At 41.6% G+C, this 19,034-nt stretch overlaps 2 protein-coding genes and 1 long non-coding RNA gene across 3 annotated transcripts; 2 read left to right on the top strand and 1 right to left on the bottom strand.

Annotated features, from left to right (window-relative positions):
• The first annotated feature begins 510 nt into the window (after positions 1 to 510).
• On the top strand, positions 511 to 8,353 carry LOC308103630. The gene is made up of 2 exons (XR_013934759.1): positions 511 to 643; positions 7,317 to 8,353. It is a non-coding gene; the product is annotated as an uncharacterized lncRNA (long non-coding RNA).
• Positions 8,354 to 10,338: 1,985 nt separating this feature from the next.
• Positions 10,339 to 13,768, bottom strand: LOC308103339 (adenosine 5'-monophosphoramidase HINT3-like). Its single transcript, XM_080453262.1, has 5 exons — positions 13,656 to 13,768; positions 12,503 to 12,620; positions 12,339 to 12,408; positions 11,474 to 11,600; positions 10,339 to 11,322 (listed from the first exon to the last, which is right to left on the bottom strand). Exons 1-5 carry the CDS (start codon positions 13,722 to 13,724, stop codon positions 11,176 to 11,178), a joined length of 531 nt encoding a protein of 176 aa, XP_080309388.1. The 5' UTR covers positions 13,725 to 13,768; the 3' UTR covers positions 10,339 to 11,175.
• Positions 13,769 to 15,286: 1,518 nt separating this feature from the next.
• On the top strand, positions 15,287 to 18,111 carry LOC308102773 (uncharacterized protein). Its single transcript, XM_080452633.1, has 2 exons — positions 15,287 to 15,835; positions 17,135 to 18,111. Exons 1-2 carry the CDS (start codon positions 15,401 to 15,403, stop codon positions 17,789 to 17,791), a joined length of 1,092 nt encoding a protein of 363 aa, XP_080308759.1. The 5' UTR covers positions 15,287 to 15,400; the 3' UTR covers positions 17,792 to 18,111.
• The last annotated feature ends 923 nt before the right edge of the window (positions 18,112 to 19,034 follow it).

Consider the following 19,034-nt stretch of genomic DNA (forward strand, 5'->3'; position numbering starts at 1 on the left):
TGTCTTCTTACTATTCTGTCCTCACACTTGCGTGTCTGTGCAAAGGCTAGACAGATAGCGTACAAACTCCCAAGGCAATTTCTTTAGAAGAGTCTTTACTGTAGTTTTGCATTGGGTTCACATTGATTTTGTAAGACTGTAAAACATAAAAATAAACAAAGACATGGGTTTCAGAAAAGCATTCAAATCACAAACAAATATACTGTTATTATTTGCAACTGAAATACACATACACATAATATTCGAATTTACTTACAGACATATCTACTCCAAGACACACAAAGGTTGGAGAGCTGTGGAGAACACACTGCTGCATGCATGCTTCTCAAAAGACCATGTAGGAATGAAATACTTGCTTTGGACTGTACCATGTCAAGGAAATAATTAACACAAAGTAACCACAGGGTGGCGAAACTGGAATGTACCATTTAAGAGGGGTTGACATAACATAAAGCAACCACAGGGTGGCGTGTCACAATAACAATTAAAGAGGTCAGGGGACAGCACAACACTAACACCACCACAAAAAGAGAAACAGAGCAGAGAATCGCCTTCTCAAACACCACGGCCAGTGAAAAGACTACGGCTCCATCCCCCAACACCGCTACTGAAAACCCCTGGGGAAAGACAAAGTGTGGTAGAGGTAAGAAGTTCACATTTGTCACACAGTTGTCTTATTTGTTTTCTGTGTGTTTGATGGTGTTTTCTGTGTTTTTAGCATATTTTAGCTTGTATTTTGCATGATTTTCTGTACAGCACTTTGTAAACCCTTAACCCTGGTTGTGATATGTGCTATACAAATAAAGTGGATTGGATTGGATTGGATCAATGTGCTAACGTAATGCTATTTATTACCTTATTCGTCAGTATCGGAGGCAATTCTGCAGTGGTGGAAAAAGTACTCAAATGTTTTTAAGCAAAAGTATCAATACTACTATGTAGAAATACTCTGTTACAAGTAAACGTCCGGAATTAAGCATTTACTTGAGTAAAAGTACTAATGCATTGGCATCAAAATATATGTAGAGTACAAAAGTAAAAGTACTCATTATGCAGAATGTCCCATTTCAAGTTTTCAAAACGTATAAAACACTTTTGAAATGTGCAGATCTTCAAGCTCAGATCTGCTATTTTCAAGTAGCCAGAATATATATATATAGGGCTGAAGTGGTTAATGTATGTTATTGATAATACTCAAAACCTACAAAGTAACTAGTAACTGAAGTTTTCAAATAATTGTAGTGGAGTAAAAATATAATATTTGCCTCTGAGATGTAGTGGTAGAAGTAAAAGTATTGGAAATACTCCAGGTAAAAGTAAATATACTTAGTTACTTTCCATCACTGCAATTCTGTGGCTAAATCAAAACCACATAACGGAAGTTACGAATGTAACTATGGTTCTGTGAATTCCTGGATGACTGCCAGTAGGCAGTTACAGTAGTGAATAATGCCTCTCGCGCTCCGCGCAGGTCGAGTATTTATATAAACAAAGTCATGTGACGCGTAGGCTACCTGTGCGTCCGCCGTCCCGGCTACATAAGCACATGATAGCCTGCGCGCGGCCTCTAAGAATCTTCTCGCCCTGAAAGATTCCGAGTGACCAGTATTACTGGCAGTCATCCAGGAATTCACAGAACCATAGTTACATTCGTAACTTCCGTTCTGTTTCATTCCCTCCTGACTGCCAGTAGGCAGTTACAGTAGTGGATGACTTATACCACAAGTGTCACGAGGAATTGCACCCACCTCCTAGTCTGCCGTAGCAGCCAGTGGCAGGATAGCTGACGCCAGTGAGGATCCAGAGGCCACGTCAAGGCGATAGAACCTCGAGAATGTGCAAGGCGCTGTCCAAGATGCCGCCGCACAGACGTCCGTCAGTGACACCCCCTTCATCGCCGCCCAGGACGTGGCTACGCCCCTGGTAGAATGGCAGATGACATTTGAAGGGGCAGGTTTACCGGCTACTTCATAAGCCTTTTTAATTGTGTCAACTACCCAGTGGGATAGCCGCTGTTTAGACAGTGCACATCCCCTATTCTTTCCGCCGTAGCAGACAAATAGCTGCTCTGAGCGTCTAATACTCTGCGTTGCCTGAATATACAGTCGCAACGCACGGACTGGACACAGTAAGTGGGCCCTTTCCTCCACCTCGGATGTAAACGGGGGAGGATGGAATGCCGCCAACTCTATGGCCTGATTAGTATGATTGGGGGGCAATACCTTAGGTAGGAATGAGACATTCGGCCAAAGTGTAACCCCAGAGTCGTTCGCCTTCCAATGAAGGCATACTGGACTAATAGAAAGTGCGTGGAGCTCACTCACACGCTTGGCTGTCGTGACTGCTAACAGAAACGCAGTCTTAATGGATAAAGAGCTCAAGGACGACCCCGCCATAGGCTCAAAGGGCGCCCGGCTCAATGCCTGCAGGACCAGAGGTAGGTCCCAAGTTGCAGCACGCCCCACCCTAGGGGGGCGTAACCTCTTGGCACCACGCAGAAACTGTGTCACCCAGTAATGCGCACCAACTGACCTGCCATCAATATGGCTATGATTAAAGGATATAGCGGCCGTGTGTACCCTCAACGTGGAGGCCGCACGGCCGGCATCAAGTAGACACTGTAAATAATGTAATACATGTTGTACAGGGCAAGAGACTGGGTCTAGACCCCTGTCGCTGCACCATGATGAGAACGCAGCCCAGCAATTAGAGTACACCAACCTTGTGGAAGGGGCTCTTGCATTCCGCAAAGTCTCACATATTGAGGGGTCAAGCACACTCAAGAGTGACTGATCCCTCTCAATGGCCATACCCAAAGCTGAAGGAGGCTCGGTGATGGATGCCATACCTTCCCGTCCAGCTGGGACAGGAGGTCCATCCTCACTGGAAGCTGCCAAGGATCCCCGTCCAATAGACTGAGGAGCGTTGAATACCATAATCTCGAGGGCCACTTGGGGGCCACCATGAGAACTCTGTGATTTGACAATCTCACCCTGTGAAGCACAGGCAACAACAGGGGGATCGGAGGAAACGCATACAGGGGCGCTCTCGGCCAGATGTTGGCAAGAGCGTCCATCCCAAGCGGGGCACTGGTCTCTGCCAGGCTGAACCACAGAGGACAATGAGTTGTGCCCCTTGAGGCAAACAGATCTACACGGGCTACCCCGTACCAATCCCAAATCAACTGTACCACCTGGGGGTGCAATCTCCACTCCCCAGAGGGCAGTCTCTGACGAGACAGATAATCTGCCACAGAGTTTACTCTGCCTGGCAGGTGCATTGCCCTCATCGAGGAAAATAGAGGATAAGCCCATGTCCACAGTCGCTGGGCTTCCCTCAGGGACTCCAGAGACCTGGTCCCTCCTAGATGGTTGACATGAAACACCACTGAGGTGCTGTCTGTCCGAATGAGCACATGCTTCCCCCTGAGAAAGGGTAAGAAGTGCTTCAGCGCCAAGGAAACAGTCCGGAGTTCTAGCACATTGATATGGCGTCTTCTCCACCGAGAGCACCATACCCCCTGGACTGACCTCTTCTGCCATACCGCGCCCCAACCTTGAAGCGAGGCATCTGTTGTCACTACCTCTGGACTGATGTTGCCATCTGCCTGCAGCCGCCTGGTCCCGTTGCCAGGGCTGCGGCTGAGGACTCAGGTAGCCCGAGCGTCGCGGGTCCCGCGCGCCACGTGGCTTAGAGGGTCGAACGGGGGGGGCCATCATGCCTCTACCCCGTTGACCCCAGGCTTCTGAAGCCTGTCGTGACTGCTGCCTACGTTCTAGTGCTTTGTCTGCCTCTGGCCCAAACAACTGGCCCGGCACAACAGGGAGCTTCCGTAGCGCCTTTCTGCATTCGTCAGACATAGGCGCCTGAGCAAGCCACACCTGACGTCGTGTCACGACCAGGGTGGACATCAAACGGCCAAGTTCACTTGACATTAAGCCGAAGGTCTCAAGAGCCACATCGTTAATGTCGCCCAACTCACTCCCTGGTTGCCCGCTCTCTAAGATCTTGGACTGGGCGAGGAGGAGCACAGAGAGAGAGTTCCCCATGCAGGCAGCGGAATCATATGCCTTTGACAGAAGGCCATCAGTGACCCGGCACTGCGAGCTGGGACAGCGGGCTGTGTTCTTCAGAGCCTCATCCGGAGGGAGAACCAGCGCCGCAATGCACTGGTCCACAGGAGGTATGTGAACCAGTCCATGTTTTTCTGCCTCACTCATGGAGGCCAGGGCTCTTGCATCCTTGCCTCGGTGGGCAGGTGCGCCTGGATCAGCCCAACACTGCTTCAGCTGACTTAAGTAGTGAGGCGAGGGTGGGACAGCAAAGGGTGGAGCCGCAGCAACCCGTCGGAAGAACGGGTTACTCACAACCTGAGCGGCCGGTGGCTCATCCAAACCGACCTTAGCCAGGGCAGCACGCAGCGTTGCACGCAACGTGCAGGGCTCATCTCCTAGCTCAGTGCTTCCCGAGCTCCTGCGGGAAGTCTCTGAGCCATCCTCAGCCTGCACACTCCCAGGCTGGGGATTACCCTGAGACCCCCGTTCGGGGGAAGGGTCGTACCTTGGGCTATAACCCCCGTCATGGAACTCAGAGTCTGAAGCTCTAGTTGACAGGACGTCAGCATTGTCTTCCTCCGATTCCCAGGCCGCCTGGTGTGGGGGAGGTGCTGGAGCCAGGCGAGGCAGTGGCTGCATCATTGCCTTAAGGCGTTCTATTTCAGCTCGCAAATCGTCCATTTCATGGCGATATGGAGCTGTGCCAGTTGCCGCCGACTTCCTCGGGGCAGGGTCACCGCGCTCACCGCAAGACCCGCGTTTGCGCTTCGACTTCCCACCGGAAGGGACCCCAGAGGGTGGAAGGTCTCCCCCCTTGTACAGGAGGTTCTCCACCTCACGCAGCCTGGCCTGTCTCACAGAGAGTGGCAGGATGCTACAATTCATGCATGCCTGGTCAGTCAGAGTTTCCTTAAGATGACCGATACCCAAGCATAATGGACACAATTCATGGCCGTCCTCGACCTGAAGGTGAACCTTGCAGTACGAACACACCCTATCAAGTCGGTTGTGTAGCCAGGCAATACCAGCGAGAGCTGTACAATTACAGAACGTTAGTAACCTCCAGCAACAACCACAAAGTGTAGCTAATCAGACAGGCTAGCTTGCTGTTAGCTTATCAGGCTAGGAAATCTGAACACTAACCAGAACGTCCAGCAGATTTGATACTCACCTTCAACAGTTTAGAACAGCTTAAATGTCAATCAGGTGTTTAACTAGGCAATCCTAGCGAGAACTGTGCAGCCACAGTATGCGTCAGGAACTTCCAGTAACTTTTAATTAATTGATTATTATTATTATTTTCAATCAATTTTTTTCTTTTAATTAATTTAACTTTTTAATTAATTTAACCTTTAATTAATCAAACAAGCTATTATAGCCAGGTAAATCAGGCGAGTGCACAGCACGCGACCGACACCCAGTGTGGAGGAATCACCCTCACAACACTCTGTGTAAGACAGTGTGTGTGTAGCTGGTGAGTGAGCCACGCTCGAAAATCCTCCCGATAGATAAAGAAAAGAGAGGAGGAGATAGTTTGACAACCACAGCCTTAAGAGGGCAATAAATTGCGCTCTCGACAACTGTCACAGGCAGGATGTCAACTCACCAAACAACACGTAGTGTCTTTCTCTCTTTGGACCTGCAAAACAAAGAACCGATGCACGGATTCTCCAGAGCAATACTTACCCGCGATGCACGCCAGGTAGCGAGAAGTTCAAAGAGGCCGCGCGCAGGCTATCATGTGCTTATGTAGCCGGGACGGCGGACGCACAGGTAGCCTACGCGTCACATGACTTTGTTTATATAAATACTCGACCTGCGCGGAGCGCGAGAGGCATTATTCACTACTGTAACTGCCTACTGGCAGTCAGGAGGGAATGAAACAGAACAACAGCACCAGTGGTGGAAAAAGTACTCAAATTGTTTACTTAAGTAAAAGTATCATTACTGCGATGTAGAAATATTCTGTTACAAGTAAGAGTCCGGAATTCAAAATTTACTTGAGGGAAAGTACAAAAGTATTGGCATCAAAATGTACTTAAAGTACCAAAAGTAAAAGTAGTTTTACAGAATGTCCCTTCTAAAATGTGTGAAGGTTTTTGAAAATAGGCGACGCGTTGTGAGCTTGTAGATCGGCTATTCTCAAATAGCCAAAGTTTACATAGGGCTGAAATGGCTAATGTATGTTTTGTAATAACAATCAAAATCTACAAAGTAACTAATAACTAAAGTTTTCAAATTATTGCAGTGGATTAAAAGTACAATATTTGTCTTTGAGATGTAGTGGAGTAAAAGTATAGAAAAATGGAAATACTCCAGTAAAGTAAAGATTCCCCTACTTAAAGGGATACTTCACTTTCGGGCCGGGGACACATTTAAAAAAAATATTAAAAATAAATGAAAAAAGTTATGGAATATTCATGGCCCCCTCACGACACGCAGTGTCCTACTAATGTGTGAGGGGGCCATGAATTTTCCATAACTTTTTTCATTTATTTTTAATATTTTTTTTAAATGTGTCCCCCGGCGGAAAGTGAAGTACCCCTTTAAGTACAGTACTTTAGTACATGTACTTAGTTACTTTGCACCACTGAACAGCACCAACATTCTCTCAGTCAAGCATGTTAACAACACATTGGCTGCCAAAGATGCATATCTGCGTTCTAATTAATTTCTCGCCTGGCTGCCAAATACGCAGATCTGTGTTCTTTTCTTTTTTTTTCTTTCTTTTTTTTCTTGTTTTTTGACCCAAAGACCAAGGAGATATGATTTATCGAAGATTTAAACTCCTATCCACTTCCTTGTTAACTTAAAACTTAAAAATTCTGTATCTCGGCTCCTGAGTACTTTTTTTTTCAATGAAAAATCTCTGGCAGTCTACAGCAAAAAATTGAAATAATTCTGGCAGATTAGGTGTTTTACAATGAGAGAGAAGGGTTTCACTTAGATCAAGCATTTTGCTGCTCTTTTCCTGTTTAAATTTACAATTGATTAAGTTTGACTTGGCCATTCCACATTCTCTTTGGTCTGCAATGCTCTGCATACCACTTTGTGTTATATGTACACACGTGCATGCAACCACGTACACATATTTCATATGAATTGTCTTTTTACGATTAAAGATTGGAAATGTAAAGCTCAAAAGCCTATTATCATCACCTGTTTATTGATAACCGAAGCTGTAGCCTATAATAAACCTAATATTATTCAGTCAACAATATTGTAAATAGTAATAGTAATGCACTCTGTTTAATCTTTCAGGTAATGATTCAATATCCTTCAGCTAAACCAGCCACAGTGAAATGTCCCACATCTGCAGCAGGGATTGTGGAAAATGTTGCAAAGGAAAAATGGTCAACTGCTGCTAACCTCATCATGAAACATGACCTACTGCTGGAAAAAATCCAAGAATCTGTGCTCATTCTCCTCGACAATGAATGCAGGAGACTTTGCCATCCTAAACAAGAGTTCATGCTCTTTCGTTGTTCTCCCGACGACTTGAAATCCTTCTCATTTGCAGAGATGCAGTCAGATCTCCAGCGTCTGGCTCCATTTCTGTTCTCACTGTTGTCCACCATCACAAACCAGTCTTCACTTAAAACCTGTGCTGCTGCATCTGTACTCTTGAGAGGAAGAAATGACAAACTCCCATCTGCTTTTGCATATTACGTTAACAGTATTCTACAGTGTGGTGGTGCAAAAAAGACTGTGTATCAAAGGCTCTGCAAGTTAGGAATTTCAACCAACCATGGCACAGCAGTCAAGAAACGACATTTACTGACAAACACATGTGGTGATGCATTTCAGCAGCTCAGAGCTCCCAGAGCTCCAAACAAAGTGTTCCTCAACCCCCAGCAAGACTCAGATGGGCACATTAAGAGATTGTCCATTGCTGAAATCATATTGGAGTTGGAGTAGTTTTACAACAGGTAGCTCCATTGTAGCAGGTTACTGGTAATTCAACGAAAGTTTAGTTTTGCTCCGATTCTATTTTAGAATGACTTTACTTTAAAATGTCATTTGGATTTGTGGTCAAGGTCAACAGGAGTTCACTACGCAGGACCTACTTTTGGCTATAAAAATAAAATGTCTTATTTGCTACTTTAAATTCAAACTATTGACTCATTTGACTGTATAACTCTCCGGTGGTTAAAGTTCTGGGTCTACGCTGTACTGAAACACCAGGGGTCTCTGGGGTGTTCAAAGGAGTCTGCAACCACCAAATGATAGTCCAACTTCATGAAAATTCTATTCACTTTAAATTACAGTACTAAAAAATAAAGTGACTATTATAACGATGCATTTGTTTTTTGTGTAGTTTGAACTACCTTTTCTGAGTAACTATAGCAAACTATATTTATTCTGAAGGTGTTTGCTCTTGTTCAATTTAAGTGGGATGTTTGAGTGGGAATTAATGATGCTTTCTGGCTAATATCCTTGTAGAATCGGCCTAAGGTCTTAATGGGTTTTTAACCAAAGGAAGCCGGTTTACATCAGATGTAATTCAACAGGAGTCACCAAAGAACAAAAGGCATTGATGTATATGTATATTAGCATTTATTTAGCTTTAAATGTGATAGCAATGACAACACAATAAATAGTTCCTCAGTGATATACTGAATAGGGCAGTTTTGGATTCACAGGAAATAATACTTTAGGAGCATTCACAGTCACAAACACTTAACAGCTAATGGACACAAAAAGTCATGTTCACATGAAGCGATACCTGTCTTTAGTGAATAGCGTGGGAGATGCCTTAGCAATGATGAACAACGTTTTTCAATATTGCATATTTCATGCACCACTACTACCCTGTGAAAAGGTTGATGTGTAAAACACTGGATATAAATGAACATTTCTTTTTTCTATGCTAGCTGTTAAACTGGGCTTTAGTTAGTGTCATGACATCAAAGTGCATTAAAACCAGCAGATTTTCCCTTTTGGTCTAGTGGATGAACAAACCACTTCCCTTATGTAGAGGTAACCAAAACAACATTCAGTAACATTACATTTAAGAAATGTAATTTTTATTATAAATAACTTTAACCAGTTAAACCCTATACTTAAACTAATTGTTTCCCTCTACAACAAATCTCTGCAGAAAATAACTGCTCTACAGTCTCACAATACATTACAATGCAATGTGTTGTGAGCTTGTAGATCTGTAACTTTCGCAGAATGTTCACCTTTTATGATATGCCCAGAATAGAGTCGCTGTAGGGTCTAAGTGGTTAAGTGAACCACTTGGACAACAACCGCTGTAGATGGGGAAAAAGCGGTCCAAGTACAGAGTCAACTCAGGTCCAGTTTACTGGTAACTACATAGGGCCAAGGCTTATCCATAGAAGCAATGAAATGTCCATAAATGTCCCGCAGTGCAAAGTGGCATCGGTGCAACACTAATACTGGCTATAGCCCTTTTCTAACAATGACCACATAAAAACCAAGTATATAGAATTGGTCCAACTGAGATAAGAATTCAATACTGACACTGGATTTTTTAAGGTTATTTTTTAACCTTTGTAAGCAGGCCAACCCACCTGGGGCACAACCAAATATAACCAAAAAAATCAGCCTCAGACCCATCAACAAAGCAGTTGATATCCAAGTCCACCAAACACTGTGCAAATAATAATTTCTGACTGGTGAGCCCTTCCAAATGAGAGCAATCCAGAAGGCCATCTTATCCATTTCATTCACTTCTCAGTCACTCTGTGTAAGAAATGGACAAACCCTGACTATTTCCTCATTATTCACCTGGACTCACACAGAAAGTGTAGTTATGTGGGTGGCTAGTGATGCCTCATAGTGTTAAATAAGGTACAGTACATAATGCAGACTTGGGGTTTGAAGGTTTCAGAGTCGTGGAGCAGGGGGTGACTGCAGATGTGGCAGCATGGAGCAAAGCTACTCAAAGGCCCAGACCTCTAAACTGTGGATGTTGAAGTCCTGCTGAGCACTCGGACCTGAGGACTCGGACCTGAATTTTAACAGGCAACAGCCACATTAACACAACAGCCTACCATCACAAATATACTACTTAAGGGTGTGTTAAGGGTGAAGCTTATTGTTTAAGACTTCATGTACAAAGTATTCCCAGGCGGTGCTCGTCAAGACTTTTCAGGTGCCCGCTCTGTTTTGGTACCCACCACCCAGATTTACCAAGTGTCCATTCTGTTTTGGTGCCTGGATTTACCGAGTGCCTCTGGTGCCCACTGTTTTGGTGCCCAGATTTACCAAGGGCTCACTCTATTGAGGTGCCCAGTTTTACCCAGTGCCCACAATGTTTTGGTGCCCACCTTTCATGTATTCGTAGCAACAGGCCAATTTCAGAGCGAATGAAGAGGAAGGAAGATATAGTCGATTTGGCTTAGGAATTATTAATTCATAGTATTTCTGTAATAATGCGGTTTCATTTTGTAAATAAAGAACATTTGATAAAGTACAGAATAAGAAAATCCTATAAATAAGAGGTCACAATTTACTTTTATTAAATGGGTAACACCACTGAAGGTATAATGTTAAACACATGAACCCATCCCAAATGTTTAAGGCATTTAGCAGTCCAAAGTAACTTGCAAGTGTGTAATCAGAGTTGTTATGAACCCTAATCAACAAACGACAGTGTAAATAGTCACATAAGTTAGAGTGCAAACTGCAAAGAGAACAATCTAGTGCTTCAAGGAACTTATACCACGTAAACATCAAACATAGCACCTGTCTAAATCATATGGCTTTCTAGATAACATTCTTAATATTTGTGGTCAAGCAAAAACAAATCAAAATTTCAGGTAGGAAGGAGTCAAACACCCAAAAGGCACTTTTTTCTAGTGTAATAAATATCCATGGGAGCAGTGTACAGAATTTTTTTCTGTTTTCACGTGTTCTTCTGTCCAGCACCTGGTCTGTTATCCTTTGCATAGTTCATGTGAGATACCATAACCAGTTACCGGACATGGCCTATTCTTTTTCACATTATGCTTCTGCCTATATTTCTGTTTTATAAACTACACCAATGCGGGATTTCATGACTTACAGTATGCGTCAGCCCATTTGATACACTACAATGGCATTCATTGTAATATAATGCCATTATATTTTGTCCTCCGTCTTTTACAATTCATTGGGAGCTCTTCTTCACTTTACATTTAATTTGAAGCATTAACTCGTTCAACACATTCTTCTGAGTTGTTTGATGCACCCCGAAGGCACATTTGATTGAATTTCTGGATGGACTATCCTTAAGCCACTTCAGTAGGTACTGTTCCTGTAGAGACAGAGGCATAATTCACTATTAATTCAGTAACATAATTGTGTGTGTGTGTGTGTGTGTGTGTCTCTGTACACAGAAGGACAATACACAAAAGAAAATAATGAAACACAGATCTCACAATTCATTAGTCAACAACAGCACTCACTTCAATAAATCTCTGTGTGTTTGGAAGGAATTTATGTTCCATATGCTCAGAAATCTGGCTGGCTGGGGCAAGCACATGGAGGTGGAGGTGATCTACTGATGTGTATGGGGGTTGGTGGAAGCCCAGCCTGTTGATACATTGATGACATTGTCACAACAACTAGTTATCAAAAAGTATAGAGAGACAATAAATATAACAGAGATATTACCGGATGATATTCAGAATGGGGTGTGCCGTGCAGTGTTCATTTCATCGACTACAACTATGACGAAAAATGTTCGTCGACTACCCTTTTTCACTGATGAAAACTAAATAAACTAAATAAAAACTAATCTATGATGACTAAAACTGGCACAAAAAAAAAGACTAAATATATTTTGTCAACAAATAAAAACTAAACTAAAATGTTAGCGAGGGACTAGTGGAGAAGAGAAGCAGCAGAACTAAGACAAGTAATTTTATGCTTGGTTGCGCTCAGATGTTGCTCTCTGAAAATAGCAGATCTACAGGCTGACAACGGGTCGCAGCTCGGCTATTTTCAGCTACAACCAAGTGTAAAATCAGCCATTACGACGCCATCAAGGCCTGCCAAAATACATTTTAGTCGACTAAATCAACTGTAGATTCAGTCGACTGTAATTCTATGATATTTAGTCGACTAAAACAGTAAAACATTTCAGATGGCTAAAATATGACTAAAACTAAATGGAATTTGATTCAAAAGACTATGACTTAAAACTGAATCAAAAGGTGCTGTCAAAATCAACACTAGTGCCATGATGAGCCAGAATAAAAATGTTGAATGTCACAGTTATGGTGAATGCAACTAAAAATGTTTGAGTCATCAGGGTGCTTATACGGGTACCTTATATCCTTCAGATCGGTGATCCCTTGCTCACGTAATGCACATTTCCCCATATCCGCCATCCTTTCAACTGTTGCATTAATGCATAAATTACTAATAAATAATTACGTAAAAAATATATTGCTTTCCAACAGTGGTGACTTCTGTTTTGATGGCATACTCACCCAGCCCAACATGTTCTTTGTCAAGTGACAAGCAGCTGAGTATGTGTTCTCTAGGTATAACCAGGTAGTGGTGGGGGGCAGCAGGGTCGATATCCCGGAAGCAGAGCAGCTTATCATTCTGATGGGAATGAGGAAGTGGTGGAAACAGTACTCACATTTTTTACTAAAGTAAAAGTATCAATACTGCAATGTAGAAATACTCTGTTACGTAGAAGTAAAAGTCCGGAATTAAAAATGTACTTGACTAAAAGTACAAAATATTGGTATCAAAATGGACTTAAAGTACCAAAAGTAGAAAGTACTCATTATGCAGAATATCCCATTTCACAAGTTTTCAAATGTATACAAATCTTTAGAAAATAGCAGATCTACAAGCTCACAATGCGTCGCATTCGAGACGCATTGTGAGCTTGTAGATCGGCTATTTTTAAATGGCCGAAATGTATGTAGGGCTGAAGTGGTTAATGTATGTTTTGTAAATAATACAAATCTAAATCTACAAAGTAACTAGTAACTACATTTTTCAAATAATTGTAGTGGAGTAAAAGTAGAACATTTGCCTCAGTGATGTAGTGGAGTAGGAGTAAAAGTACTGAAAATTGGATATACTCCAGTAAATACCTCAAAATTGTACTTATAAGTACAGTACTTGGGTAAATGTACTTAGTTACTTTACTCCACTGATGAGGTGTGTGTGTGTGTGTGTGTGTGTGTGTGTGTGTGTGTGTGTGTGTGTGTGTGTGTGTGTGTGTGTGTGTGTGTGTGTGTGTGTGTGTGTGTTTAGGTAGGTATATTCAATTATAGTCAATCAACCATTAGTTAGATAAAGGCCAGCAGTGCGCCTGTGTAAATTGCTATATTCTTCTGTAAGAATTTACTGGCAGTTCACTTTTAATTTAACGATTAAGTCAAGACAGAACTTCTTTCTCGTTCACAATAGCTCATTTCATCATCATAGGGGACTAAATGGCAAATTGGAAGAAAGTAATTTGCAAACCCAACCCTGGTTCAAAGGTTTCTTTCAGGATAGTTTCTACAATTAACTTAGTCAGCATCCAAATATTGATTATACAAAATAATACTGCCTTGAACAGTTCAAGGAACTCGAACTACCATATATTATGAACAGTAGTCTTCCCTGGCGGTAGCCTACCTGTAGAATGATTTCAGTGTCTTTGTCTTGATCGCTCGCTATCGTGCAGAAAACACAATTTTCTTCCATATTTACAAATGTTCCTACAGTATCGCCGGATGTTACAGTGTGTCTGTTACAAAAGGGTCTGTTCGGCTCCTGGTTCGCGTCAGTGTTGCCAGATGTTGTGAGAGAAATAAGCAATCAGGTCTAAGGAAGCAAGCCCAAAAGAAGGTCACATGAGCACTTGCCACTTTAAACCTATATTCATTGGCTATTTTCAAAATAATCTTGGGGAAGAAATTGAACAATTTGGAATATTTTAAAAACACAAATCTTATACACGGGTCCCTGGCACAAAATATTCTCAGTCCGCAGACAAATACATACAATTTGGTAGCCCCTACGGAACCTCTCCCTACGCTAAGTAGCTCCGAGATGAGGTCCCTCGTTGGTTCCTGCCGTTTGCGGTCGACATTGTCGCACATTTTCCACTTTTACATGTTTCTTACCCCTTTCTGCACATCGTATCCAAAAAGCAAAGCAATTGCGCCACTCTCTCAGATGTTTTAAGTTCTAGCGGAACATAACAGCTTCCAACGTGTTGAAGAAAGTATTTAATTTGCATCGGATTTCATCCGGTTCCATAATATTTTGCATTAAAAGGTGCAATTCAACATTTGACCAGTAGGGTAATCAGTGATGTTATCTCTACGGGCGCAACTCTTGCGCAATGTCTTAAAAACATGTAACCGGATGAAAACCGAGGCAAATTAAATACTTTCTTCAACTCGTTGGAAGCTGTTATGTTCCGCTAGAACTTAAAACATCTGAGAGAGTGGCGCAATTGCTTTGCTTTTTGGATACGATGTGCAGAAAGGGGTAAGAAAAATGTAAAAGTGGAAAATGTGCGACAATGTCGACCGCAAACGGCAGGAACCAACGAGGGACCTCATCTCGGAGCTACTTGGCGGAGGGAGAGGTTCCGTAGGGGCTAACAATTTGGGAGTCCTTGACAAGAAAATGTTTGAGAACCGCTGGTTTAAACAACAACATTAGGAAACAAGCCCAAATAAGCAACTACACTTTAGAAACAAGCGAGCCCAAACAACTGCAACTACCATATTTACAATCAACTTTACAGAAAAACAAGCCCAAAGTTGCTTATAAGCACACATGGCAACACTGGTTCGCGTCTGCGTCACTGATTTCCATCCAACAACAGCGTAGGAGTAGTTTCAGGTATTTCAAATTCTAGTTTGCTGTGATTTTATTTTAGAATGACTTTTGTCATTGTGATTTGTGGTCCAGGTCAACAGGAGTTCACTACACGGGAACTACTTTTGTCTATAAAAGAAAAGAAAATGTCTTAAGTGCTACTTTAAATTCAAACTATTGACTCATTTGACTGTATATAACTCTAACCGCAACCGGTGGTTAAAGTTCTGGGTCAGACTACTCCTGTCCTATGCTGTATGCTGTTGTTGGATGGAGATCAGTGACGCTAACTAGTGACTACTGTCTAGCCTGGTAAAGTCTACCCTTCCCCCCCAACCCCTTCAGCCAATCAGCGTATCAAAACAATTGACGTCATCTCAACGCGCTGTTTGTTCAGTTTTTCCAACCACTGCTAAAGCTGTAGCCATAGCAGACAGTAGTAGCACCGCCATAAAACCAAATAAGAATAAGAAGAAGACAGTAGTAGTAGCAGCAACAACATTAGCAACTGCAGGCAAAGTATTAATCTACCCTATCCATTATTCGTTATGGCTGAATCAGATGTGAACGATTTTTGCCGGCTCTGCAAAGAGAATTGTCGTCAAGGCGGTCGTCTATCGCATACCAAGAAGATTTACGAACGTGAAGGACCTGACAACAAAAGCTTATTTATGCGTCTGGCCGCAGTTGGTCTACAGTTGCAGCCACAGGAGGACAGATCCTTTCGTAGCTGCTATAAGTGCTTCAGACTGGTTAAAACAATAGAGGAGTCGTTATTAACACTCAAGAAATGGAAACTTGCCGAAGAGACTGGTCCCGAACCGGCCGATACTAGTAGCCAACCCGCCGCAACTACACTAACACCACCACAGACAGAGACACGGAGCAGAGAATCTCAAATACCACGGCCACGGAAAAGACTACGGCTCCATCCCCCAACACCGCTACTGAAAACCCCTGGGGAAAGACAAAGTGTGGTAGAGGTAAGAAATTCACAGCAATGTCCTAACGTAATGCTATTTATTACCTTATTCGTCAGTATCAGAGGTAATTCTGCAGTGGTGGAAAAAGTACTCAAATGTTTTTAAGCAAAAGTATCAATACTACTATAAGTACTAATTATGCAGAATGTCCCATTTCAAGTTTTCAAAACGTATAGAAAACTTTTGAAAATTGCAGATCTTCAAGCTCACAATGCGTCGCATCTGAGCTTGTAGATCTGCTATTTTCAAGTAGCCAGAATATATATAGGGCTGAAGTGGTTAATGTATGTTATTGATAATACTCAAAATCTACAAAGTCACTTAAGTTTTCAAATAATTGTAGTGGAGTAAAAATATAATATTTGCTTATACTTTCCATCACTGCAATTCTGTGGCTAAATCAAAATCACATAACAGCACCAGTGGTGGAAAAAGTACTCAAATTGTTTACTTAAGTAAAAGTATCATTACTGCGATGTAGAAATATTCTGTTACAAGTAAGAGTCCGGAATTCAAAATGTACTTGAGTAAAAGTACAAAAGTATTGGCATCAAAATGTACTTAAAGTACCAAAAGTAAAAGTAGTTTTACAGAATGTCCCTTCTAAAATGTGTGAAGGTTTTTGAAAATAGGCGACGCGTTGTGAGCTTGTAGATCGGCTATTCTCAAATAGCCAAAGTTTACATAGGGCTGAAATGGTTAATGTATGTTTTGTAATAACAAAACAAAATATCAAAATCTACAAAGTAACTAATAACTAAAGTTTTCAAATTATTGCAGTGGATTAAAAGTACAATATTTGTCTCTGAGATGTAGTGGAGTAGAAGTAAAAGTATAGAAAAATGGAAATACTCCAGTAAAGTAAAGATGCCCCTACTTAAGTACAGTACTTTAGTACATGTACTTAGTTACTTTGCACCACTGAACAGCACCAACATTCTCTCAGTCAAGCATGTTAACAATGAGAGAGAAAGTTTTCACTTAGATCAAGCATTTTGCAGCTCTTTTCCTGTTTAAATTTACAATTGATTAAGTTTGACTTGGCCATTCCACATTCTTTGGTCTGCAATGCTCTGCATACCACTTTGTGTTATATGTACACACACGTGCGTGCAACCACGTACACATATTTCATATGAATTGTCTTTTTACGATTAAAGATTGGAAATGTAAAGCTCAAAAGCCTATTATCATCACCTGTTTATTGATAACAGAAGCTGTAGCCTATAATAAACCTAATATTATTCAGTCAACAATATTGTAAATAGTAATAGTAATGCACTCTGTTTAATCTTTCAGGTAATGATTCAATACCCTTCAGCTAAACCAGCCACAGTGAAATGTCCCACATCTGCAGCAGGGATTGTGGAAAATGTTGCAAAAGAAAAATGGTCAACTGCTGCTAACCTCATCATGAAACATGACCTACTGCTGGAAAAAATCCAAGAATCTGTGCTCATTCTCCTTGACAATGAATGCAGGAGACTTTGCCATCCTAAACAAGAGTTCATGCTCTTTCGTTGTTCTCCCGACGACTTGAAATCCTTCTCATTTGCAGAGATGCAGTCAGATCTCCAGCGTCTGGCTCCATTTCTGTTCTCACTGCTGTCCACCATCACAAACCAGTCTTCACTTAAAACCTGTGCTGCTGCATCTGTACTCTTGAAAGGAAGAAATGACAAACTCCCATCTGCTTTTGCATATTACGTTAACAGTATTCTACAGTGTGGTGGCGCAAAAAAGACTGTGTATCAAAGACTCTGCAAGTTAGGAATTTCAACCAACCATGGCACAGCAGCCAAGAAACGACATTTACTGACAAACACATGTGGTGATGCATTTCAGCAGCTCAGTGCTCCCAGAGCTCCAAACGAAGTGTTCCTCAACCCCCAGCAAGACTCAGATGGGCACATTAAGAGATTGTCCATTGCTGAAATCATATTGGAGTTGGAGTAGTTTTACAACAGGTAGCTGTTTGTAGCAGGTTACTGGTAATTCAACGAAAGTTTAGTTTGCTCCGATTCTATTTTAGAATGACTTTACTTTAAAATGTCATTTTGATTTGTGGTCAAGGTCAACAGGAGTTTACTACGCAGGAACTACTTTTGGCTATACAAATAAAATAAAATGTCTTATTTGCTACTTTAAATTCAAACTATTGACTCATTTGACTGTATAACTCTCCGGTGGTTAAAGTTCTGGGTCTACGCTGTACTGAAACACCAGGGGTCTCTGGGGTGTTCAAAGGAGTCTGCAACCACCAAATGATAGTCCAACTTCATAAATTCTATTCACTTTAAATTACAGTATTAAAAAATAAAGTGACTATTATAACGATGCATTTGTTTTTTTGTGTAGTTTGAACTACCTTTTCTGAGTAACTATAGCAAACTATATTTATTCTGAAGGTGTTTGCCCTTGTTCAATTTAAGTGGGATGTTTGAGTGGGAATTAATGATGCTTTCTGGGTAATGTCTGATATGATAGTGCTATACCAAATTATTAAATTAGTATTAATCTATGTTATCCCACCCAGACATTGCACATAGATTAATTTAATTTAATAAATTGGTTTGACTTTGTAGCATGGTATCCAGGTATTTAATACATGTAATTCAACACTGTGACCGGTAAGGCATTCGTGTCATTTTAGATTTTAACCACTTTATTCATTATTTTATACTTTGGCTATTCAAAAATAGTAGATCTACAAGCTCATAGTGCGTCACTTCGTGCCACGCTATGAGCTTGTAGATCTGCTATTTTTGAAAAATCTTAAAGTTGTGCAAATCTTTTAATATACGTTTTTTTAACTAAAATCTTTGCTTCTGGGGGTCCGCGGCCAAATACATTTAATTTTGGGGGTCCTTGACGTAAAAAAAGTCTGAGAACCACTGACATAGAAACGTACGTTTTTCGAAAAAACTTAAGATTTAAAAGACATTTGTAGAATCGGCCTTTGGTCTTAATGGGTTTTTAACCAAAGGAAGCCGGTTTACATCAGATGTAATTCAACAGGAGTCACCAAAGAACAAAAGGCATTGATGGATATGTATATTAGCATTTATTTAGCTTTAAATGTGATAGCAATGACAACACAATAAATAGTTCCTCAGTGATATACTGAATAGGGCAGTTTTGGATTCACAGGAAATACTTTAGGAGCATTCATTTTCAATATTGCATATTTCATGCACCA

Source organism: Gymnoscopelus braueri, assembly GCF_963280865.1.
Source record: "Gymnoscopelus braueri genome assembly, chromosome: 16".
Lineage (NCBI taxonomy): Eukaryota > Metazoa > Chordata > Actinopteri > Myctophiformes > Myctophidae > Gymnoscopelus > Gymnoscopelus braueri.

What these genes read in the sequence shown, in the direction of transcription:
- LOC308103339 (XM_080453262.1), bottom strand. Translation starts at nt 13,724, where the DNA reads ATGGAAGAAAATTGTGTTTTCTGCACGATAGCGAGCGATCAAGACAAA. An exon ending in ACACTGAAATCATTCTACAG is followed by an intron (nt 12,621 to 13,655) that starts GTAGGCTACCGC and finishes CATTCCCATCAG; the next exon opens with AATGATAAGCTGCTCTGCTT. An exon ending in ACCGATCTGAAGGATATAAG is followed by an intron (nt 11,601 to 12,338) that starts GTACCCGTATAA and finishes ATGTATCAACAG; the next exon opens with GCTGGGCTTCCACCAACCCC.
- LOC308102773 (XM_080452633.1), top strand. Translation starts at nt 15,401, where the DNA reads ATGGCTGAATCAGATGTGAACGATTTTTGCCGGCTCTGCAAAGAGAAT. An exon ending in AAAGACAAAGTGTGGTAGAG is followed by an intron (nt 15,836 to 17,134) that starts GTAAGAAATTCA and finishes TTAATCTTTCAG; the next exon opens with GTAATGATTCAATACCCTTC.